This window comes from Hemiscyllium ocellatum, chromosome 28, assembly GCF_020745735.1.
Source record: "Hemiscyllium ocellatum isolate sHemOce1 chromosome 28, sHemOce1.pat.X.cur, whole genome shotgun sequence".
Classification (NCBI taxonomy): Eukaryota; Metazoa; Chordata; class Chondrichthyes; order Orectolobiformes; family Hemiscylliidae; genus Hemiscyllium; species Hemiscyllium ocellatum.
This window is the reverse complement of record NC_083428.1, coordinates 24,764,986-24,790,303: the sequence shown is the minus strand read 5'-3', so window position 1 is coordinate 24,790,303 and position 25,318 is coordinate 24,764,986. Positions and strand designations below refer to the sequence as shown.

Here is a 25,318-nt window from a genome sequence, read left to right as displayed (position 1 = left end):
TCCCTGTCCGATTTGCCCTGCCCTCTGATGCATTTAAACAACTCTATCAAACCTTCTCTCAACTTTCTCTAAGAGGATCAACCCAGTATCTCTATCTGTCCTCATTACAGAAATCCCTCATCCTTGGAACTCCCCTCAGATATCATTTCTGCATCCTCTCTAAAGACTATTGAAGTAGCAATGTCCGCATTTGGATGCAGTGTCCGAATTGAGAGAGACCCAATCCCTCTACCCCAACCATGTCTACACGCTCATCTGCAATGACCCCTTGCATAGTGCATGCTAACTGATGCTTACCCCATCTACTCCCAGGACCACTTGTAGTCCCCAAATGCTGAATGATGACACCTCAAGCTGGTTTTAATGACCTGTTCAGCTTACACCCTCCGTTCCAATTTACGCATTATCCACTGGTCAGATTTCAGTAACCATGTTGCAATGAAATTAAAATAAAATCATAAATGTCTATTACTGCCTTCACTATATTAAAAAATACTCTTGCTTCCTTAATGCCCATTCAAATATTAAAATCACCTCAAGCATTTATTTCTTTACAAAAGCAAACAGCGATGTAAATAAAATACCACATCAAAGACATTTAATGCTTTAAGAACCTATTTGAGCTATCAATCAAACTGTGAATTTAGGAGCCCCTGCAGAGATTATGATAGGATGTGAAAAGTAGCTAGCAATTAATAATAACATAGCGATGGAGGAAATTGGTGGAAGTCTTCAAAATTATGAGGGGTCTGGATAGGGGAAATAAGGAGAAATTGGTGGTAGAAGGATCAGGGAACCAGTAGACACTATTTTGAGGTGATTGAAAAGGGAGAAACATGTTATAAGGAAGATCTTTCCTAACCACCAGTGTTTAGGATCTGGGATGCATTGATTGAGAGTGTGATGAAGACAAATTCAACCACAGCTTTCAAAAGACTATTAGATAATTATATGAAGAAAGTTCATTCACAGAGCCATGGAAAAGAACTGTGCTACACAAATCTATGATGCTAGTATGTGCAATTGTGCTTGAAATATACAAAATAACAGAATTCTGACACCACTACTGAAATTATTGTTATGACCATATCATTCTTGTTCCTAACTGTGCTGTTACCTGCTAAGATATGAATATTTAACCTTTTGATCTGCCAGCACTTGAAAATAATGCTCACATCTCCTATCAATGAAAGGAAATATTACTTTCACAAATGTTTCATTGAATTGATTTGACTTATCTTTTGCAGAACACACAGAATTTCAGGACAGCTTTGTGACTTCTGGTGTCTTCAATGTAAATGAGCTAGTGCAGGTATCCAGAAGTAAGTGCTTTTTTTTATGTAAGTCCCTTTAATAACAAAGGGTCTGTATTTACTATAGTTCTTTAATTTCTTCAGCTTTATTATTTAAAGTAGTGGCCATTTATAGTTGTATTTAAACATTTCACTGCTTTTATTATTTATACCTGAGATGCTGTTTTATCTGTAATGAATATAGTAAATGGTTACTCCAATATGGTAAATGAATTTATGTTTGTATGGAAGAGTTTAACTGAAATTTTAGGGCCGGATTGTAAGATAATTCCAGACAAGCAAGGCTAGTAATCTAACCTCATTTTATCGATAGAATGCTCCAACAACTCCCTGTTGTGGCAACAGATTTCTAAAAGAATGAAGTCTGTGTTTTTATCCTCATTACCAGAACTAGACTTTCAAATCCACTTGTCAAATAAAGATTTACTAATATCAAGCCTAATTAGTTTGAACTTGTGTTCCCTTGTTCTTCTCCTGCAACTTAAAGTAATTTTGTAGCTAGAATTTTGTATCCTTAACAATTTTACATATCTCTTTAAAAGTATGTTACATACCTCCTTTCTAGTTTGAAAAATCCATGTCTCTGTTGTCTTTTCTGCAGTGCCATTTTCTCACAGTCCTCAAGTTTGAAAATAGTTGTAAATTAGATTCTTTTATCTTCTAGTTGTCCCTGATTTTTGGGTTATCCCATCCCTTTTCTCAGCATTGTCTTTGCTTTGTGTTCTTGAACATAACACTCATTTCCATCCCCAGGATTTAGTTGTCTAGGTTTATTGCGTTCACACTGTTAACTCTCAATAGCCATAACTGTATCCTGTTCCTGCATCTTACGTCTACTGCTCACGCTGCTTATATGTATATATTTTATTATGGATTTGCTTCTTCTCATGTTCTCCAGTATCTGCCTGTTCCTGGACTCCTGCTCCTGTGTGCCTGTCCTCGGGATTTAAATTCTATACACCTGTTAACCTCCATCCATTCTGACGCCTGCCTCAGTTAGGAACCTATTGACTCCATCCTCCCAGTTTGCACCCTCAGCTATTCTGCTTAAATTAGTTTTTCTTGTTCCTTGATCTTCAATCTGTTCCTGTTTGGTTTATGTGGAGCCAGTCTTTCCTGTTCTGATCCTTTTATTTCCAACAAGGGTTCCAAGTTATTTATGAAAGTAGCATTCTTACAAAATGCTGCTATCCACTACTGTGTTTCATTTTTTTTTAACAATACCCCTCCTTTTCCAAGCACTGGACCAATGCATGAATCAATAATTTGTATCCTCTATCTCAGAATTTGTGCCAATCCCAAAATAGGTTGGTTCTAAGGTTGCTACGCACTTATTTCTTATTGAAGTTTATCTCATAGTTGCATGTTACCTCTAATTTATATTAAAACTTCTACCAACTTTTATTTCATTTGTACTGCTTTAACTCCAATCTTTACTATCCTATAGGTATTGTCAAATGCCACACTTAGCAATCCACTTTTCTACATAAAGAACTGACTATTGCAGTCAGGGACAATGTAACAATTGCAAATCATGATCTTCATCTTAGTTGTACTTCAGTCAGTTATTTCCTTTTTTTCTTGCCACATTTCTGTTCTTCGCTTCTAATTTGACATTATTTAAATCTCAGTTGTTTCCATTTATTTCCTTATCTGTCAAATATTCCTCATATAATCATTGCTCTCCTTGTTCTTCTTTGCTTTCTACTGTCCCCTTTGGTTTTGATTTTGCTGAGATGTTCCCATTATAATAAAGTTACTCCAACCAATGATGCTTCTTTTACAGTCTTTTATTCGGTGATCCCCTTTTTTACCTCTTCAACTTCCTTTTATTTTACTTGCAAGTTTTACCAGAATCTATAGGTCATGCTGTGTTATACCATAGCTGAGAGTTTGCAGTATTTGCATCAATATTGCAACATCTCTTTTTTTATCTATCAAAGCTGATAGATTCCAGTGAAGTCTACATCCCATAGCAGAGTTCGTTTATGTTCCATATTGTGTTGATATGGAAATAGTGTATTTTAACGGTCTGCTTTGTCTTGTTCGGAAATAAAGAAACAAGCAGTTATGTTACTGATTTTTAACATTGGCATCATTTGCCCTTAGCAGTCCTTTGGATGCACCAATCCAAATTCATCATATATTTAAAATGTCACAAAAATTTAGTATCTGGCATTAGGATGGAATACGGAGACAGTCCTAATGAATGTTAGCCTAGTATGAGGATGTATGTTTAGTGGAATTTGACTGAGCTCTTGACAAAGATGCTGATTCAACAACTGCATATACTGAGGAGAGGGGAATGTTGGAAGAATGCTACCACCAAATTTCCATCATACATCTCTTTCTATTGATGGAGATTTAGGACCTATCACCCTCACAAGGACAGTGGGACCCACCAGATGCCATTGCTATATATGGAGGTTATAGCATAACAAATAAAGCAAGTTTAAGAAGGGATCTTAGAAGGACAAAGTTAAAAAATTTGGAGAGATTTAATTTGTGAGAATTCTCACAAGAGAACATTATCAATTGTCTCTTAGTAGATGCTGCTGCTAAGCATAATTTTGTAAACATATTTTTGTAAATGTTTTAAAAGAATTATGAACTTTTGAATTCAAATCACCCAACTTATTTGTATTTAGTAGTTGTAAGAGCAGCTTAGTAACTAGGGTATAAAGTTACAACTACAGAAACTGAGTTTTCAAAGTAGTGATGCAAACAGAACTGTAAAGAGAGTTAAATCTAAGATTGATTACAAATTTAACAATACATTTTGATTTCTTTAATTTTTAGCTCCCATTGTGACAGGAACAGGGCCGAACTTCTCTCTTGGAGAATTACAAGGTCACTTGGCCTATGATTTGAATCCACCAAGTGCAGGGATGAGGAGAACTTTGCCAAGTAGCTCATCGAGCGGGTATGTGACTGAAACTGTATAACCCATGAGGGACTATAAATAGAACACTCTACAGGACCTTTCTAATAAATGGGGTCATGACTTTCTCAGAAAAGTTAAAAATATACACATTTCCAATGCTTTGCTTTTAATTTTACTGTTTTATTTTTAAGAGCTTCCAATCATTAAGTAAATTCCAGTGATGGAATACAGTAAGGTATAGAATGCAGAGTAGTTGTTGAATGTGCACAGCTGCTTCTTCTGCCTAAATGAAATATCTATTATGCCATTGTTATCATCAGACCATTGGGATTGCTGGTTTCCTTGAGATATCAGGAGCTGGGTTTTCAGGTGCTGGCTGCCAAATTTTTGCCTGACAGAAGGGCTGCTTGGATACACATTTTCATTCAGGCCTTCAAATATACAAAACAGACATGAAGTTGTTTAATAATACAATTCAGAGGACCCCATCTCTGAAAGGGCCTCACTTGCAATTGCAACTTAAAATTAAGCTTGCCATTGCCAGTGGTACCAGACATCAAGTCACCTAATCAACAGTCATTCTTGCTGACCCTGGGATCCACAGCTACCCTCCCTCAATCACACCAGCTCCATCTGCTGTTAAATTGGATGTGCAAACCATCAATGTTCTGCCACCTGAAATTAGCAAGCTTCAGAGACTCCTGCACTACAGACAAATTTGCATCAAACACATTATAATGGACCTCCACTGTACGGTTGTCTTTTCTGAGTACTATTATGCAAAAAAGGGTAGCTGAGTGGAATTTGTGAGCCCTGGGAACTCCCCAAGCTACATCCCCTACTTATGGGGGAGCAGGTGGAGGTTGCACTAGTGGGAACCCCCATTAGAATTTCCCAACCTATTCTGAACAGTCCAGAATCTCAGTGGAACTAGTTTCCACTCTATTCTGCGGTCCCTCCTCCGCACTTACTCTGGAGGTGTTCCCAATGCTGGATCCAGATTTCCACCCCCGTGTGTTCACGTTCTCTCAGTGCTGTGTTGAATTTAATCATAAATACTTTTGCTGCAATGCTTTATTGTGGTCTGAATCAAAAACAAATCTCATCAAATCTCATGGTGCTATGCACCTGTAAGTCATGGAACAGTATTATTTTTCATCTCTCTCATGAATTCTACACTTATCGGGAATGCTGTATGATGGCAAAAGAAGCTAAAGCAAAACTCAAAAATGTACCTAGTTATCAGCAAATTTGAGACATTAATTGGACCTTTCATTTCTGCTTGTAATCAGAAACTACTAGAGCGATCGGAATCACTCGATTGAATGCGGCATTGTAACTCAACACCAACCATCTGTTCAATGTTGCAGTGCTAGAATTCAGTATTCTGCAATTTATCACTAGCTGTCTAACATTTGATTTAATTTTAAAAACATAGCTGAGATATTGGTGGGAACTTTGCTTGCACCTTGGGTGGGAAATAGGAAAAATGGCCACACACACATCTGATTTTGCGATCTGGAAAACAGTCCCATTTCAGGCTTCCATTTGTTCTGAATTTACTGAATTGCACCTATGCAAAAATTGCCTGTCTTTGCACTGATCTTGCAAGTGGATATTTCCCTGGGACAGCTCCAACAGTGTAAAAGCTGGCATAAAACAAGAATAGATGTACCCTGGGCATTGAAGGTTTAAAGGTTTTTATTATGTGCCATAACATCTCATTCTCAAAGTACCTTCTGCAACTCTTCCTTCTCATCCTCTTCCAGTATTAGGCGTCACAAGATTATGTTCAGCTATGCAGAATGCTTAGCTCTTCTGAAGATGTGGACTGGCAGAGTGCCAGGCTAGTTAGAGCCCAAACATGACATCACAGGAAGATTTCAGTCCTCAGTAGGAATTATGTTTCATCATTTCCATCAAAATCTAAAAAAATCCAGTCATGGGCAGCGCGGTGGCACAGTGCCTCACAGCCAGAGACCCGGGTTCAATTCCCACCTCAGACAACTGTCTGTGTGGAGTTTGCACATTCTCCCCGTGTATACGTGGGGTTCCTCCGGGTGCTCCGGTTTCCTCCCACAGTCCAAAAATGTGCAGGTCACTTGAATTGGCCGTAGTGTTAGGTGAAGGGGTAAATGTAGGGGAATGGATTTGATTGGGTTGCTCTTCGGAGTGTGGGTGTGGACTTGTTGGGCCAAAGGGCCTGTTTCCACACGGTAAGTAATCTAGAAATGCTTTACCAAGTGACTTTAGTCTACTATACTGTTGGATAGAAATCAACACCAGATATGTATCGTGTAAATTCACAAAACTTATGTGAGCTGTTCTTTGTGAGGGGTGCTGTTCTCTGATGACTGGTGGAGCATTTTCACAGTGGCATCACATAAGCTGTAAAAATGCTGCTAGCAATTCTGATATAGCAAGGTTGCAGCATGTTTATAGCATGAAACCGGTGTAATCAGTCGTCTGCGATTTCCACAGAATAATAGCTTAGTGCCACTCTTGTCTTGCATTTGCTGGACTTTATCCACTTTTTAAAAAGAATTATTTATTTATGTGTTGCAGGAAATTGCAGTCATGGAGCAGGGATGGAACATATGGCCTCTCAAACCTGCTCTTCCATTCTGAATGATTTTTGCTGATTGTCTACTGGACATTTGCCCAGTATTTTGCGTTGAGCATTTGTATTGAGCAATGAGGCCACCTCCCAGGAGTTCAAAGGCACTCAGTGCCTGATTAAGAGACCTCAGGAATGAGGCTGCCTGCTGAGAGCCAAATCTCCTGCCATTACTGCTGAACCTTCTGCCGTGCTGTCTGCTGTACCCTCATCACTAATTTGTGCCCAGAGTTTTTTGGCAATCCTGGGCCAGTCCTGGTGAGCCTTGTATCCACAGAAACAGCCACCACTCCCACTGGAACTACCTAGCAATGTACAGCTATTAGCCTACTACTAGGTGGCAGCGCGCGAAAGATGGGAATTCCATCCGTAGAGTCCTTGAACCTAGGCAAGGCCATCCACTGTCCAGTTAAGTGCTTGACGGTACTTAATTAAATTGATTTTCCCAAAAGTAAGCTCTCTGGTAAGACCCCCATCACCTCCATTAAATATTGCTCAATGGTTTACCCCAATTCCACTATTTATTTAATTTTCTTCCATTCTCTGAAGGAATTAAACCCCTGAGCTCTTTGGTTCAGTGGTACAGTCTATATCTCTGAGCTAGGAGACCCAGATTCAAATCCCACCTCTTCCAGTTATATGTAACAACATCTGTGTTCAGGTTAATTGGAAAATTGTGGTCCTCTTATGAAACAGTAGTAGTGTCTCTACCTTTGGATTGGGAGGCCAGGGTTCAAGTCCCACTTGCTCCAGAGGTATGTAATAACATCTCTGTACAGGTTGATTAGAAAAATAGATTAAACCCCTCATGGTCATTGAGTTACCTTTGAGGGAGAAAGAGAGAAATTACAATTACATCCTCCTCTCACTGTAAATCTACTGAAGGCAGGGTAGGCCTCAAACACTTCTGTGCCAAACTATTACAAACAGGAATATTGAACTTGCTTGAAGTAATGCTTGCCAAATTGGTGAGATTGGATAAATGGAATGTGATGCTCATTGTTAGAATTCTTGTCTTATCATAAGATAATGTATCAACATATCTCTTGTAGCATAGGATTTGCAGCTTTCCAATATGATGAATTGTTGGGTTTTTTAATGTATTTTCTTGCTGCTGAAGGAGATTGTTGTGTGACTAAGAATGCAAAAAATGGGAGCAGGAGCAGACCATATGAACTCTTGAAGCTGTTCTGCTATTCAGTATGGTCAGAGCTGACTATCTTCCTCAATTTCATTGTGCCATCAGCTCCCAATAATCCTTGATTTTATGTGAGGTCAAAAATCTATATGTCTCAGCTTTGAGTATATTCAGTGATGGTGCTTCCCTTGTGCTCTGTGATAGAGAAAGGTCCACAACCCACTGAGTGTAAAACTCTCTGAATCACGGTCCTGAATGATCAACTCTGTCCCCTGCAATTGTGCCCCACCTTGTGTTTCTCAGACAGGCAAAATGACTTCTTGTCATCTACCCCTGTCAAGCCTCTTCAGAATTGTCAGACAACTTCAATTGGGGTTTAAAAAAAGGCAAATGTAAAAGATATGGCATGATTTTTTTTATTTTCAACATGTAAGAGAATCTTTCTTCCTCAACAGAAGTAAAAGACACAAATCTGGTTCAATGGAAGATGATATTGACACTAGTCCAGGTGGGGAGTTTTACCCTTCACCAAGCTCACCTGCAAGCAGCAGTAGGAACTGGCAGGAGGAAATGGAAGGAGGTGAGTACAGAAATTGATTGTTTAAGATTTCTCCTCCAGGGAGACTGTGCTGACAATGCATTGTCCTTTGAGACCATTCAAAATGTGTTTTTAAAGGGAACTCAAGTTGTTTCGCAGTGGTTCCAATAGCAGAGTATAATTTGAACATGAATGTTTTGCTTAGGTAAATATGTCTTCTTGGAGACATGTCTTGCACCATGAGGGCATGAATTAGTATAGAATGTGTTTTCATTTATACAATTAGTGAAACTTTTGAATAAATACCCTTTAAATGTACCTCTCCTTTTCACTTTGCAAGCTATTTCCTCCATCAGTTTTAATTCCCATTATGCTGTGCACTGTTCTTTGCCCAAAGGATTGATGTAAAATCTGCTGTCAGACTGAGCTCAGAGTCGAGAAAGAACTATCTGAAATCCCTTCCCTGACGGAAACACTTCAGGACAAAGTTTTGGTAAAGGGTTTGCCAATGTCCTGCTGTAAGATTTTGTAGATCCAGTGGAAATCTTATCGAAAGGCTATAAGTGGCCGTTCTTTCTTGTTCAACTCCAAGTAATGTTGCAGGTGGGGACTGGGAGAGCTTGCGAAGGATTACTGACTTTTTTTTGCTAAGTCCTTCCTTCATTGGTCCTCCCAGATCAGAACTCATGGGGAATAATGCAGTGAGGCAGAGCAAATGAAAGGTAGGAGGTAGAATAAGTGTACAAGAGTGAAGAATAAAGAAAAGTTGTTGAGTTATCTTAGTGTCTGCAACTGTGAGACATTGCAATAGTACTGACTCTTTTCTCTTTTCTACAATATATTTGCAACTATTACCATTCCCAAACAATCATCAGCATTCTCCACACTTCAAAGTCCTTCAAATAGACTCAGTAGGCCAAAGGACCTCTTTAGTACTGTGTATGACTTTATATAATGTGTAATTCTACAAATATAAAGAAAATAAAGTTGCTGATGAAGTACTGTAAGCTTGGTCAATGAGTGGGCTTTAAGAAGAGTTATGAAGAAACAGCAGCAAGAGAGTTTAGTGAAGGAATTCCAGAATGTGGGACCAAGGCAGCTCTGGCACGAATGATGTGATGAGGAAGGTAGAATGGACAAGTAAGAGTCATTGGCAGTCAGGAGAGGTTGGTACTACAGCAACATATAGCAAATAGTGCGGAGTGAGGCCAGAAGGGTTTTAAATGGCATTGAGAATGTTGTAAGTTTGAACACTTAGGGTAAGGATGGGTAAGTAGGATTTGATGGTGAAAGGCTACTGCAACCAATTAAATAAATTGAAGTCTATGCAAGATGAAAAGCTGATGACAGGACTGTTGGAATAGTTGAGTCTGAAGATAGCAAAGGTTGGTTGGCAAAGCAATGCCATACACATTGGCATTGGTGGTTTGTGTGACTTCATGGATACAGGGTTTGAAATTCAGCTTAGAATCAACAATCAAAAAGTGGTGCAGGGCCAAAAACTGATCTGCTCTGGGCAGCTCAGTCTGTGGAAGGAATACGTTAATTGGCATTCTGATCATTATTAACTATGTGAGAAGCTAAACATCTGCTTCATGCAGTTAAATGGGATAATAAAATTGTACTGATATTTATCACCCTGCTCAATTCCTATTGTGTGTCCAATCTGCAACTTTATCAAGAGTCATAATCAATAATTTGCAATATAAATAACAAATCACATATCACATGGTGCATAGTTTAGACCATAAAAAGCTGTGGTCTCTGTTCTGTTAACATTCAGGTGGCTCTCTGCTCATATGAGGCTGTGTTTCTGAGTAGATTATTGAACTGTGTTCAGATTGCTGCAAAAAGAAAATCTGAAAGAAACTGTGTGTAAAATGCAAGTAGGGTGGTCCATGAAAATGTTGAACTTCATTGTGCCTTTGCTTCATTGACCTCAGTTGATTTACTCCAGCTGCCGCTGCAAATTCTGGTGATGGAAGCTTCAATTTTCTTCTGTGGTTCTATGTCTTAATTTTCATGTGTGGTTCTCTATATAATACCATGATTTTCTCTGCAAGAACTAACGGCATGAGAAATGCGATGCTCTTGTGTAGAAGCACAAAGGGTCAGATAAATATAGAACTTGCTTACCAAGATATGTTTTGCTGGATGTGATTTTCTTAAAATGCAGAAAAATTATATGCTTTGCAAATATTTGTATTACACCATTGTTATTCTGTAATTAATTGCATGTAAATTCAAAACTAAAGAAGCAAAAGATTAGCACATGATTCTATTTCCAAATCCTGTTGATGGCTACAAAAAATATGTGCTAGATTTACTCCGTGTAAAAGAACAGTTTTTATTCAGTTCCCAATTCCAAACCAAAGGAAAAGGAACAGAAGATTTTAAAGGCTTCTAAGGGGGCAGCATGGTGGCTCAGTGGTTAGCACTGTTGCCTCACAGGTTTGATTCCAGCCTTGTGCAACGATCTGTGTGGAGTTTGCATATTCTTCCTGTGTCTGCATGGCTTTCCTCCAGTTGCTCTAGTTTCCTCCCACAGTCCAAAGATGTGCAGGTTAGGTGAATTAGCCCATAGTGGTCAGGGATCTGTAGGTTAGATGCATTAGTTAGGGGACTGGGTCTGGGTGGGTTACGTTTTGAGGGTCAGTGTGGACTTATTGGGTGAAATAGCCTGTTTTCACATTGTAGGGATTCTATGAATACGAATGAAAGGGGTAGGAAGCGATTAGCCTTAAAATTTTTAACAAACAGGTGATTGAGGGCAGTGCAGTAGTGTTGTGTATATGGATTTCAGTGACCATATATTGGACCAGTTCGCAAAATTGAAGCCAATAGAACAAAAAGGTTCAATACAGCAACATGGATGTAAAATTGGTGAAGGGAAATGAAATAGAGATGTGTCAAATAGAAGTCTTTCAAATTGTAAGGAGAAACATATTGAGATCCCTATGTCCAGAACCCTTTTTATCCTCTTTGGCTACATGTGAGGTCCCAGAGGACAGGAAAATAGCCAATGTTGTCCCATTGTTTGAAAAGGGTAGCAGAAATAATCCAGGAAATTACAGACCTGTGAGCCACATGACAGTGGTAGGAAAGTTATTGGAAAGGATTCTCAGGGACAAGATATATACACATTTAGGGGCAAATGGGCTTATTAACAATAGACAGCATTGTTTTGTGCAGGGGACGTCATGCCCCTCACTAACTCGATCAGGTTTTTTTGAAGAGATGACGGAGATGGCTAATGAGGGAAAAGCAGTTGATATGTTGTCTACATGGACATCAATAAACTCTTTAACAAAGTCCTTCAAGGCAGATTGGCACAAAAGGTGATGTCACATAGTATCAGGGGTGAGCTGGCAAAATGGATACAAAACATACTTAGTCATAGGAGACAGAGTGTAGCAGTGGAAGGATGGTTTTTGGAATGGAGAGTTGTGACTAGTGGTGTTCCACAGGGATCAGTGTTGGGATCTCTGCTGTTCGTGGTCTGCATAAATGATTTGGAGGAAACATGGCTGATCTAATTCGTACATTTGCGGACAATCAAAGATTGTTGGAGTTGCAGATAGTGAGGAGGATTACCAAAGGATACAGTAGGATATTGATCAGTTGGAGGCGCGAGCAGAAAAATGGCAGATGGAGTTTAATCTGGACAAATATGGGGGTATACATTTTGGAAGGTCAAGTCCAGGTGGAAATTATTCAGTGAATGGTAGAACTCTTAGGAGTATTGATATAGAGGGAGATCTGGGTGTGCATGTTCACAGATCACTGAAGGTGGCAGCACAGGTAGATAACATAGTTAAAAAAGGCCAATGGCATGCTAGCCTTCACAGGTAGGGGCATTGAGCATCAGCAGAGGCAAGTTATGCTGCAGCTTTACAGAACTTTAGTTCGGCCACACTTTGAACATTATGTACAGTTCTGATCATCGCACTACCAGAAGAATATGAATGTTTTATGGATGTTGTCTGGAACATGGTATTTTAGCTATGAGGAAAGGTTGGAGAGATTGGTTTGTTTTCACTGGAACACAGGAGGTTGAGGGGACGACCTGATAGAAGTTTATAAGATTGTGAGTGGCATGGACAGAGTGTAAAGTATGAGGCTTTTTCCCAGGGTGGAGGGGTCAATTACTGGGGTTACAGGTTTCTGATGTGAGGGAGGGGTGATGTTTAAAAGAGATGTGTGAGGCAAGTTTTTCACACAAATGGTAGCGAGTGCCTTGAACACACTCCCAGAGGAAGTGATAGAAGCAGACACAATAGCAAAATTCAAGAAGCACCTGGATGAGTTTATGAATAGGAAGGGAGTAGAGGGATACAGATCCTATAAGTGAATATTATTTTACTATGGAAGGACAAAATGTGTCGGCACAGACTTAGACAGTTGAAGGGCCTGTTCCTATGTTGTTTTGTTCTTTGTTGAGACATTGCTCATTTTGAAATTTGCAGATGACCCAAAATGTTGAGGTGTAATTATTTCCTGTGTAATTGACAAAGTACAGTGGCTCCATAGTTAGCACTGTTGTGCCAGGGACCCAGGTTTGATTCCTCGGGCAACTGTCTGTGTGGTGTTTACACATTCTTCCTGTGTCTGCGTGGGTTTTCTCCAGGTGCTCTGTCTTCCTCCTTTAAGTGGACTCTATTGGCCAAATGGCCTACTTCCACACTCTAGGGATTTTATGATTCTTCTAACCATTAGGAAGATTGTAATAAACTTCAGGAGGGATTAGACTAGTGAACTGGGCAGGCTCATGGCAGTTCAGTAGGGTTCAGCATGGCTGATGCATTTTGGTGAGAGAATGAAATGCATATCAAGTAATCATGATTTGGAGATGCTGGTGTTGGACTGGGGTGTACAAAGTTAAAAATCACACAACACCAGGTCCAATTAAACCTGTTGGACCATAACCTGGTGTTGTGTGATTTTTAACGTAATATCAAGTAAAGGAAGTGTAAAAAAGAGAGAAACCTCAGACTGAATTTTACCAAAAATCTACCAGGTATCAATTTTGGGGAGAGTTTCCTGGAGCATTTCTCTCTGTGAGCTCTGGTTTGTTATTTCACACAGTTTCCTGTTGCTCACTTCATTATGTATTTGCCATTCTCTGGCAGCGTGCTCACACTATATTGCATGCACCTGTGGAGGAGGTACTCACTACTGTCAGTAATCTCTGGGATTTCCATTAGCAGTGCCATATTTAAAGCAAAGCTGTGTGTCAGGTCAGTTACAGCTGACCATGAATAGTCTTTCATAGCACACACAGAGGGAGGAGAAGTAAAATGAACAGTTTCTGAGGTCACACAGATAGGGGGAGGACACTTCATTGGAAGTAGAAACCCACATCATAAATGTATTGCTACTTTAGATCATCATCTGTCAGACTGACTGTCATTGTAACAGCAGTTACAGAAATCAAGCTGTGCAGGCTACCTAGCCTTAATGCCACACCATGTTAGAACCCTTTTCAGGGGAGTGCAGCCCTTTCTCTAACACCAAGTGCAATATAACCGCCTCTTATTATTACACGTGGGAGCATCACACATTGTAAAACCTTCAAAAAGTTGAAAATGTTACCTTTTGTTGTGCAACATGAAGAGCAAACAAAAAGGCTGCATTTGTTTCAGGCAATAAACTGCTTACCTTTCAAGCAGCAACACATTTGCAGTCAGTGAATTGTCCCTTTAGCTAACTCACATTTAGTGGAATCAAGTCCTGTCCAGCCTGTTGTGCCCACAGTTGTACAACTCTATCATGATGTGGGTCCTCATCTTCATCCTCAGGTGACAGCTACCACTCTCCCAGCTCTTCAGCATCCATTGCATCCCTTCTTTGCCTACTCACTTGCAAGGATTATGAAGTGTTTTCAATTGTGGTGTGTCTTCCTGACTGTTAACAGTTCCCCCTGACTTGACTGAGGATTTCTTCCCTCAGACTATAAAACAAGACCATTGGTTGAAGCACATTCAGTCTGCCCACTGGAACATGCTGTGTGTTCTTCATTGATATAACAAGGTGCCATAGAAAAGCCCATGGCCTGCGGACACCATGTCAAACTGCCTGGCTCTGTATCAGCACTAAAAGGCAAGGCAAGTCAGAAGTGGATTGAGGAATGGCTGGTGAAGTTTAATTCAGATAATTGTGAGGTGCTGCATTTTGGTAAGACAAGCCAGGGCAGGACCTACACAGTTAATGGGAGGCCTGTGGGAAGTATTGTTGAACAGAGAGACCTAGGAGTGCAGATACATGGTTCCTTAAAAGTGGCTTTGCGGGTAGACAGGTTGGTGAAGAGGTCATTTGGCATGCTTGTCTTCATTGGTCTGAGCACTGAATAGGAGTTTGGATAAGCCATTACGGTTGTACAAGTAAGGCCATCCACATCCAGAGGATCATTAGCCACCAATTCCAGCGGATGCCATCACGAGGCACTTTATCCCCCTGCTTGTTAGCCATCCACAAGGATGGTTCTCTCTGGGACACCCTGGTCCACTCCTCCTTCACTCCAAAACAAACCCCATAATCCCATGGCATCTTCCCCTGCAACTGCAGAAGATGTAAGTCCTTCCTCAGTATCTAAGGCTCCACACAAACCTTCCAGATGAAGCAGTGCTTTACCTTCACTTTACCTTCACTTGACTCAATCTAGTTTACTGTAATCACTGCTCACTCTGCGTGGTCTCTTCTACGTTGAGGAACCAAGGGGTAGACTGGGTGAGCACATCACAGCTGTGAAGACCATGAGCTTCCAGTTGCCTGCCACTTCAACACACTACGTTGTTTCTTGGCCAACATTTCTGTCTCAGGCTTGCAACAGTGCTCCAGCAAAGCTCAGTGCAAGCTGGAAGAACACCTCATTTTCTGCTTGGGAACTCTACAACCTTCTGGACTCAAAAGCAAGTTCAATAATTTTGGGGCTTGAGACACTTCCTCCCCTGTCCTTACCCCAATCCCCACACATCAGGCCTTGTTATCACATGGTTTGCTATTACATACTATTGTTAGTTTCTAATAGTCTCCATTACCAGCTAATCATTGTCCTAGGCTGAGCATTATTCACTCCTTTGTCTGTCTGACTATTTCTCTCTATTTTTGGGGTCTATCTCCATGTACTGTTTACTCCTTATACCCTCCCCCAGTCTATCTTCTGCGTGAAAACAACTTTTCCTTCGCCATCCGTTCTGAAGAAGAGTCCCTGGACCAGAACGTTTACTCTGATCTCTCTCCCCAAATGCTGCCAGAACTGCTGAGATGTTACAGCAGTTTCTGTTTTTGTTTGTGACCAGTGAGTCCACATTTGGAGTATTGTGTACAATTCCTGTTGCTTTGCTATAAGAAGGATGTTATTAAACTAGAAGGGTGCAAAACAATATTGACAAGGACGTTACCAAGACTGGAAGGTTTGAATTAAAGAGAGGCTGGACAAGCTGGGGGGATGAGATTGAGGGATGACCTTATAGAAGTTAAAAAAATCATGAAGGGCAGAGATTAAAGATGAGTAGCCACGGTCTTTTCCCCAACGTAGGGGAGTCTAAAACTAGAGGATATAGGTTTAAGGTGAGAAAGGAAAAATTTAAAAGGGACCTGACTGACAACTTTTTCACACAGAGGGTGAAGCAGATCTAAATCGAGCTCCCAGAAGAAGTGATAGAGGCAGGTAAAAATCACATTTAGACAGCTACATGGGTAGAAAAGGTTTGGAAGGATATAGGCCAAATGCAGGGAAATGGGACTAGTTCAATTTAGGAACCCTTTTCAGTATTGGTGAGTTGGGCCGAAGGGCCTATTTCCATGCTGTATGACTAACAGAATTGGATTAATATTTGAAGGAGAAAATATGTTCATGCTATATGGAAAGAGGAACTTAATAGATTGCTTTTTCAAAGAGCTAACATAGTTTGAATGGGCTCAATAGCCTCTTTATGTGACAAGCTTTTTTAAAATTTTATGAAATCAGAGACAAGGTGCAAAAAAGTTCTGCTAGAATGGGTTCAGGCATAAAGTTTTTCCTCACCAGTTCCATGAGTTATGATTGCACTGGAGGAGATACAGAGGAAATTCATCAGGATGTTGCTTGGAATGCAACTCTTTAGCTTTGTAGCGAAGCTGGGTAAGTTTGGGTTGTTCCCTTAGGAGCAGAGGTTTTGTGAGGATGTGTGGAAGGTGTATAAGATTATGGAGAGACATGACAGGGTGAATAATAATTAATTGTTTCCCTTAGTCAAAGCATCAAATATAAGGGGACATAATTTTAGCATGAAAGGCAGGAAGTTTAGATGGGATTTGAGGAAAAGGTTTTCACCCAGAGGGGGCTGGGAGTCTGGAATATACTACCTGGGAGGTTAGTTGATGCAGGTAACCATACAAATTTTTAAAAATGCTTCATTGAGCACTTGAAAGCCTGTGGGCCCTATACTGGAAGTTAGTGCAAGATACTAGTGTAGATTTCATGTAATTTAGTAGTACAGACTTGATGGGACAAATGGTTGCTTTGCTGTATGATTCTATGAGTTCAGCCTACCAGAACTAGGGGTGGACTAGCCCAGAAGCAGGCATGAGTAAATGGTCAAGGCTGTGAGTGAAAGCAATTTCAGCTAATATTTGGTGGCGTACATTTTTAGGTGTGCTGTCCCTGATTGCTGCTACTTTCAAGATTAGTAAATGAGGAAAATCCGCTCTAATGTTCTTGGTGAATTCAATGGATGGATAATGGCCTTAAAAGTAATGTTGGGTGAAAAGAATTGTGAATGAAACTGAATGGGAATGTTTGGTGTAAAGTGATTTTATACTCAGAGGTCTAGATATGATTGCTTTTATGAATATTTATTTCTGAGTCTGCCACTATTCAGATCAGCTTTTCAGCAGCTCTCATTCCTAATTGTCACATGTAGATTGTTTTAAAGGAAGTACACAGATCCATTCTAAGGTCTTGTTGGATGTTGAAGTAAAATTCAGTTAACTTAGAAGAGAATTTTAAAAAAATGTGGGAAGTGAGCATCTGTTGAGAAGTCATTGAGCCAAAAAACACAATATTTCCTGGAATTCAAATGGAGGCTGAAGATCATGATGGTATGAATTATTTGCTTAGGCTTGACTGAGTTTTTTGGACTGACAACATCTTTCATGTAAATAATATCTTTAACGTACTAAAAATATTCTAACTTGCTTCAACCAAGTAACAGCAGACCCCAGTCAGCACTGAACTAAAGAATAAGGTACGAAGAAAGATCACCAACAGCTTGGTCATTTAGGTGGCATTTTAGATGGAGTCTGTGAGAAGCAGAGGGTACAGGAGAGATAGAGATATTCAGAGAGAAAGTTTCAAACTTTGCAACTTAGATATTGAAGCCACAGCTGCTATATATGAGCTGATGTGAGTAGGTGGGGCACAAGGAACCAGGTTTAGGGCAATTTGGAAGAATACAGAGTTCTTGAAGGGGTTATAGGGAGGGAGACACAGTTACAGATAAGGAAATGGATGACCACGAATTATTATACAGAGTGGGCGGCATGGTGGCAGAGTGGTTGGCACAGTGGTTAGCACTGCTGCCTCGCAGCGCCTGAGACCCGGGTTCAATTCCTGACTCAGGCGACTGACTGTGTGGAGTTTGCACATTCTCCCCGTGTCTGCGTGGGTTTCCTCCAGGTGCTCCAGTTTCCTCCCACAGTCCAAAGATGTGCGGGTCAGGTGAATTGGCCATGCTAAATTGTCCATAGTGTTAGGTAAGGGTAAAGTAGGGGTCTGGGTGGGTTGCGCTTCTGCGGGTCGGTGTGGACTTGTTGGGCCGAAGGGCCTGTTTCCACACTGTAAGTAATCTAATCTAATCTAAAAAAAAGGATGAGAATGTTAAAGTGGATGCATATGGGGGTCAGGAGCTCATCTCAGTTAGCAGGAAGTGGAGCAGTAGGACTTGGTGTAGGTAAGGATGCAGCAGCAGAGTTTTGGATAAGCTGAATTTTACAGAATGAGAAGGACCGAAACCTGACTTAGAGAGCACTAGAATAATAAATCCGGAGAGACAGAGTATTCAGCTTTCTTTCATCAACAATGTCTGTACCATTGACAAGACACGAGCCAATGTTTTGGTGTAATTTATGTTTGACATGCCCTCACATTAATTCAGGAAACTAACTGGTAAGGAACATTGACAAGAACAAAGAACAAAGAAAATTACAGCACAGGAACTGGCCCTTCGGTGCTCTAAACCTGCGCTGATCCAGATCCTCAATCTAAACCTGTCGCCTATTTTCTAAGGATCTGTATCCCTCTGCTCCCTGCTCATTCATGTATCTGTCAAGATACATCTTAAGTGATGCTATCATGCCCTCCTCTACCACCTCCATTGGAAACATGTTCCAGGCACCCACCATCTTCTGCATAAAGAACTTTCAACACATATCTCCCTTAAGCTTTTCCCCTCTGCAAACTTGCTGATCAGACCATCTACACCTTCCTCCAGATCATTTATGTATATCACAAACAACAGTGGTTCCAACATGGATCTCTGTGGAACATGACCGGTCACAGTTCTCCATTTTGAAAAGCTTCCTTCCACTACTGCTCTCTGTCTTCCGCTGCCCAGGTAGTTCTCTATCCATCTAGCGTGTACCCCCTGGACCCCATGCGACTTCACTTTCTCCATCAGCCTACCGTGGAGAAGTTTATCAAACGCCTAACTAAAGTGCGTTATGATGACGTCTACACAGCCCTTCCCTCATCAATCAACTTCGTCACTTCCTCAAAGAATTCTAATAAATTGGTAAGACATGACCTTTCCTGCACAAAACCATGTTGCATATCATTGATAAGCTCAATTTCTTCAAAATGTAAATAGATCCTATACCTCAGTATCTTCTCCAGCAGCTTCCCTACCACTGACGTCAGGCTCACTAGTCTATAATTACCTGGATAATCCCTGTGACCCTCCTTAAACAAAGGGACAACATTAGCAATTCTCTCATCCTCGAGACCTCACCCATGTTCAAGGATGCTGCAAATTTATCTGTTCACACCTCAGCTATTTCCTGTCTTGCTTCCCTCAGCAACCTTGGAAAGATTCCATCCGGACCTGGGGACCCATCCACCCTCGTACCTTTTAGAATACTCAACATTTCCTCTCTCTTTATGCCAACTTGACCTAGAGTAATCAAATATCTATCCCTAACCTCAACATCTGTCATGGCCCTCTCCTCAGTGAATACTGATGCAAAATACTCATTCAGAATCTCATCCATTTTCTCTGACTCTATGCATAATTTTCCTCCTTTGTCCTTGAGTGGGTCAACCCTTTCCCTCATTACTCAACCATGTACCTCATTGCCTTCTTGCTCCTTATATACAAATAAAAGGTTTTGGGATTTTCCTCAACCCTGTTTGCTAAATATGTTTCTTGACCCCTTTTAGTCCTCTTAATTCCTTGTTTCAGATTGACCCAATTTTCCTGATATTCTTCCAAAGTTTTGTCTGTTTTCAGTCGCCTAGACATTATGTATGCTTCCTTTTTCCTCTTGGTTGGTTTCACAATTTATCCTGTCGTCCATGGTTCCCTAATCTTGCCATTTCTATCCTCATTTTCACAGGGACATGTCTGTCCTGCACTTTAATCAACCTCTCTTTAAAAGTCTCCCACATATCAAATGCAGATTTACTTTCAAACATCTGCTCCCAATCCACATTCCCCAGCTCCTGCCAAATTTCCCTATAGTTATCCTTCCCCAATTTTACACTCTTCCTTTTGGACCACATTCGTCTTTGTTCAGGAGTATTCTAAAACTTACAGAATTGTGATCACGATTCCCAAAGTAATCACTTATTGAAACTGCAGCCACCTGGCCTGGCTCATTCCCCAATGCCAGGTCTAGTGTGGCCCCTTCCTGTGTTGGACTATTTGCATACTGCTCCAGAAAACCCTCCTGGATGCTCCTTACAAATTCTACTCCATCTAGACCTCTAACACTAAGTGAATCCATGAATCCCAGTCATTGTTGAGAAAATTAAAATCTCCTATCACCACCACCCTGTTGCTCCTACATCTTTCCACAATCTGTTCACATATTTGTACCTCTGTCGCTATTGGGAGACCTATAGTACAGCCCCAACATTGTTACTGTACCCTTCCTGTTTCTGGGCTCTGCCCGTATTGCCTCACTGCTCGAGACCTCAGAAGTGCCCTCCTTCAGCAAAGCTGTGATAGAGATTCAGACACCTGAGACGCTGATGTCTGTGTGATGCTGTTTGCTGTCAAGTGCACACCAAATAAAAAGTAGCATTTTTTTAAGAAGTGCAGTGTTTCTGGATCAATAGGATCTCCGGTTCCTGTAATTCAATACTCTACAAAATATTACGCTGCAGATCAGGAAAATAAGTGATTAACACTAATGTGTACATCTGTCAGTTGTTGGATTTTTGTTGCAGGTATAGTCTTATAAATCAGTTTGGCAATTGTTAGCCACGGCTGATGATGTTACACTCCTTTCTGTTTCTGACCTGAGCCTCACTTGACCTAAAGGATATTAAACATTTTATTCCCGATTTTAACCAAGAACTTAACGAAAGTGATTGGTGATTGAAAGGCAAATACTAAATCCTTCTTGTCTTGGTAGTTTAAGGCAGAGCCACAATCCAGATTTCATGAGTCAGCTCAATTTGATCAAGTGCACATCTTTAAAACCACTTCATTAAAAATAAAATTATTAACTGAGAACTTCCGTTTTTAAAAGGTAGACTTTGAATTTGATCAATATAGAAGACATTGCAAAGCATGCCATTTAAAACAAAATTGTGTGCCTTCCAATGTTGTCATTATGATGATTTGAGGAGGTGCAGACATGAAGGGTGTTGGAACACTCCTTTTGACCTTGTGGTAAATATCCAGAAGAAAGAAGCAAGTTTATATGTCTGAGGCATAGTCCATTGCAGGAAGTGCCAGAAGGTGCTTCCTTGAAAGAACCACCAGCTGCCTATTGATAGCATTTACATTAGCATCAATTATGTCCCAGTTCATTTAAATGCTACTTAAAAACTTAACCCTTAAGTCATGCCTTTGTTTATCTCACCAATTCCTCCCTCAATTCCGATTCAGTATTTTTAGATTACTTACCGTGTGGAAACAGGCCTTCGGCCCAACAAGTTCACACCGACCCTCCGAAGAGCAACCCACCTAGACCCATTCCCCTACATTTACCCCTTCACCTAACACTATGGGGCAATTTAACATGGCCAATTCACCTAACCTGCACATCTTTAGACAGTGGGAGGGAACCGGAGCACCCGGAGGAAACCCACGCAGACATGTGGAGAATGTGCGAACTCCACACAGACAGTTGCACAGCTGTTGAAATAACTTGAAATGTTTACACAAGTTAAAGGCTTTGTATCAGTAAATGCTGATGCTATAATTAGCTTTTATCTTCCCAGTTCGCATCTGACAAAGTATGGATTCATTTATAATGTGAAATATGCAAAAACATCCAATGATTGCCCAATTGTACAGTTCATACTCTAATACTTAGATGACCACTGATTTTTTTTTAACTTTTCAACGTTTTTGTTTATCTTTAATTGTAGCACCTTGTCAGAACTTCTTGTTCTCGTTCTGAAGAACTAAACATTGGATCAAAGAGATCAATCAGTTAAGCTCATCATTCCTGTTACAGTTCAGTGATCACCTCGAAGTTGGAAGATTTTAGTCTTGAGTCTCACTCAAGAAACTTGAACACATTGTTATAGACCAGACTAAACCTACTCAAAACATACCAAGAAGATAGCCTCAACCCCAACTTTTATCTTATTTAAAGGCAAATATTAAGGCGCTGCATTCCAGATGTGATTCAGTTGGTCAAACTATATGGTTTGAAGCAAAACACTTTATCCTTACACCATAGTTAAAATACAAACAAAGAAGAAGAATTGACATGTTTTCACTCTATAGAAATACTTGACAAATAATATATATTTTAACTACAACTCATCAACTTCAAAAATAGCATCACCCCATCAACACACCCTTGGCAAAGGCAAATTCAGCAAAACAGATTTCCATTACTTGCTGTTTCATCCAGTCCAGGAGAAGGAACGCCAACAGAATTAATCTAGCAGCAGAGAGAGAGAGAGAACATAAGGTCTACAGCAGCAGAGAGACAATGTGGTATTTAGTAGCTTCACCTCCAAAATCCCAACTTTAACAACTGAAAGTAACAACTAAAACGCTGCATCTATATGAGCCGAAGTCCTCCTACTCAAGATTTTTCTATCTAAATTTTTTTAAAAAACAAAGCTATTTACTCTGCTTTCCATGGAGCAGACTCCTCTGTACCAGGTTCACAACACCTCTCTTCAAGAGAAACAGGACAGAATAACTACCTCTTAAAGGTACTTGCCGTCACAACATGGCCAGGTTGACATTCCCAGCTTAATACTGTGCAAGTGTCACTTTTTGACAGAAATGCAAAACCAAGGTCCTGTCTGCATTTTCAGGTGGATGTAAGAAATGCTGGGGAGTTCTCCCCTGTGCACTGGCCAACATTTGCAGATTGGATGTTAAACTGAGGTACTCTCAGATGGATGTAAAAGATATTCCAGTATGATTTAAAAGAACAAGAAGATTCCCTCACTATCCTGGCCAACTTTATCTCTCAATCAGCATTGCCATTTATGGAGTATTGTATACATTTTTGGTCACCATATTATACAAAAGACATGGTTAAACTGGAAAGAGTGCAAAGAAGATTTACAAAGATGTTTCCAGGACTAGTAGACCTGAGTTATAGGGAGAGGTTGGCCAGAATAGGACTTTATTCCTTGGAACATAGGAGAATGAGGGGTGACATTATCGAGGTGTATATAATTATGAGGGGCATAGATAGCATGAATGCATATAGTCCTTTTCCAGGGATGAGGAATTGAAAGCTAGAAGGCATGGGTTAAAGGTGAGAGGAGAAGGGTTTAGGAAGGACCTGAGGGGCAACTGCTTCATGTAGAGAGTGGTGCATTTATGAAATGGGCTGCCAGAAAAAGTGGTTGAGGCAGGTACAATAGCAACATTTAAAAAAACATTTGGATAGATACCTGGGTGGGAAAGTTTTAGAGGGATATGGAACAATTGTGGGCAATTAAAACTAACTGAGTGGGCACTGTGGTCAGCATGGACCAGTTTGGGCTGAAGGGCCTGTTTCCATGGGATGTCTTACTCTATAACTGTATTCCATTGCTGTTTGTTTGAGCTTTTTGAGTACAGTTTAGTTGCTTTGTTTATTACGTGACAGTGACTGTGCTTTAAAAAGTATTCATTTGTTTAGAGATTGGGATATCCTGAGGATGTGAAACTCGCTATGTAAATGCAAGCCTTTCTTTATAATAGGTACTGTTATTTTTATGCTTACAATGTGTATTGTTTGATTGGTGCATTTTATCAGGTGCACTGGATTAAACTTTTATACAGAACCACATGAACATCAACTCAGTAACACTGGTAGCAGAACCATAGATTGGGATTTTAGATATGAGTTGGGATAAGGAGGTTGGCTTGTTGGCAATGGGTGTGTAGTTGATAGGAGCAGATTAAATCTACAGTCATTCCACAAAAATACCCATGGAACAACCTTAACTTCCAATATTTCACCAGATTTTGAATGATTGAAGTAGGTTACTAACATTTAGGCACTCTCAAATATTTTTTGCCAAAAGTTCGAGTAGGAGAATATTTTCAAGAAAAGTTTGAATCAGAAAAATTTGTCAGAGAAACAAAGAACCAGTATTAGTAGAGTTGGTGTAAATTGATATATGTATACTTTAGCTTGTGATTCACAGTTGGTTATCTCTGACAGCTAGAAGATTGTAAATTAGCCATATTTACATTAAATGGAGTTTCAGCGGACTAGAATAAAGCCATTTTGAAATAACCTCTCTTTAATACTGAGATACTGAAGGGTCAGGAGTCAATGCGGAAATGTAACAAGTGCTGAGATTTTATATACTGTGGTAAATCCCTTTGACCTCAAGGCCAAGAGAAGGTTGTAACTTTAGCCCTGAAGTGATTGGCCCAGCAGGTGGTTGGGATTATTGTGGGGTTTTGTTTTCCTGTCTAGACAGACCCAATTAGCCTTTCATTAACAAGTGCTTAGCTGGTTAGGTTCAAAGGCATTTCACTGGAAGCAGAAAGTGGAAGTGACAGATAAGGAGGAGTTGCAAGTTGCTAGGTCAAACAGCTATCTTACTGGGGGAGGGGGAATGTCATTACCTACAAATGAGCAAAGAAATGCTACTGGCTTTCTCGTAATTCCCCTCTCCACGACCCCATCATCTGCCCTTTATATAATATACTGCCATTGGAGGAGCTGAAATATAAACAAAGGCAAATGTGCACTTATAGGGCCATAGAAGACCTTGAGAAATGGGGACTTGTTCCTCTTAAAACAAGTAAAGGGAAGATTATTGGAGGAGTTCAAAATTGTGGGTGATTTTGATAAATAAGATAAAAATTCCACTGGCAGTAGGAATAGTACCTAAATTTTATGGATTTAAGATAATTGGCAAAATGAAAGAGGAGACAAGATTCTTTTTCGTACAGCAAATTGTTTGATCTAGAATGGACTATCTGAAAAGGTGAATTTAACAGTAATTTTTAATGGGGAATTAGAAATGCACAAGAATGTAAAATATTACAAGACTTTGGTGAGAGAGGAAGAACATAGAATTAATTGGATACAAAAATGTAAATTGCTGGAGAAACCCAGTAGGTCTGGTAGAATTTGTGCAGAGAAAGCAGTGACCCCGAAGAAGGACCAAAATGTTGACTCTGCTTTCTCTCTACAGATG

The 25,318-nt window shown here is 40.2% G+C and overlaps 1 protein-coding gene across 4 annotated transcripts in view; it reads left to right on the top strand.

Annotated features, from left to right (window-relative positions):
* The window catches only part of nfic (nuclear factor I/C), a 475,870-nt gene that overhangs the window by 285,684 nt on the left and 164,868 nt on the right, over nt 1-25,318 (top strand). For all 4 annotated transcript variants that reach the window (XM_060845893.1, XM_060845894.1, XM_060845896.1 and 1 more), the window contains exons 4-6: nt 1,248-1,322; nt 4,113-4,236; nt 8,408-8,532. In XM_060845893.1, coding sequence (XP_060701876.1) covers nt 1,248-1,322; nt 4,113-4,236; nt 8,408-8,532 — 324 coding nt within the window. The remainder of the gene's footprint in view (nt 1-1,247; nt 1,323-4,112; nt 4,237-8,407; nt 8,533-25,318) is intronic.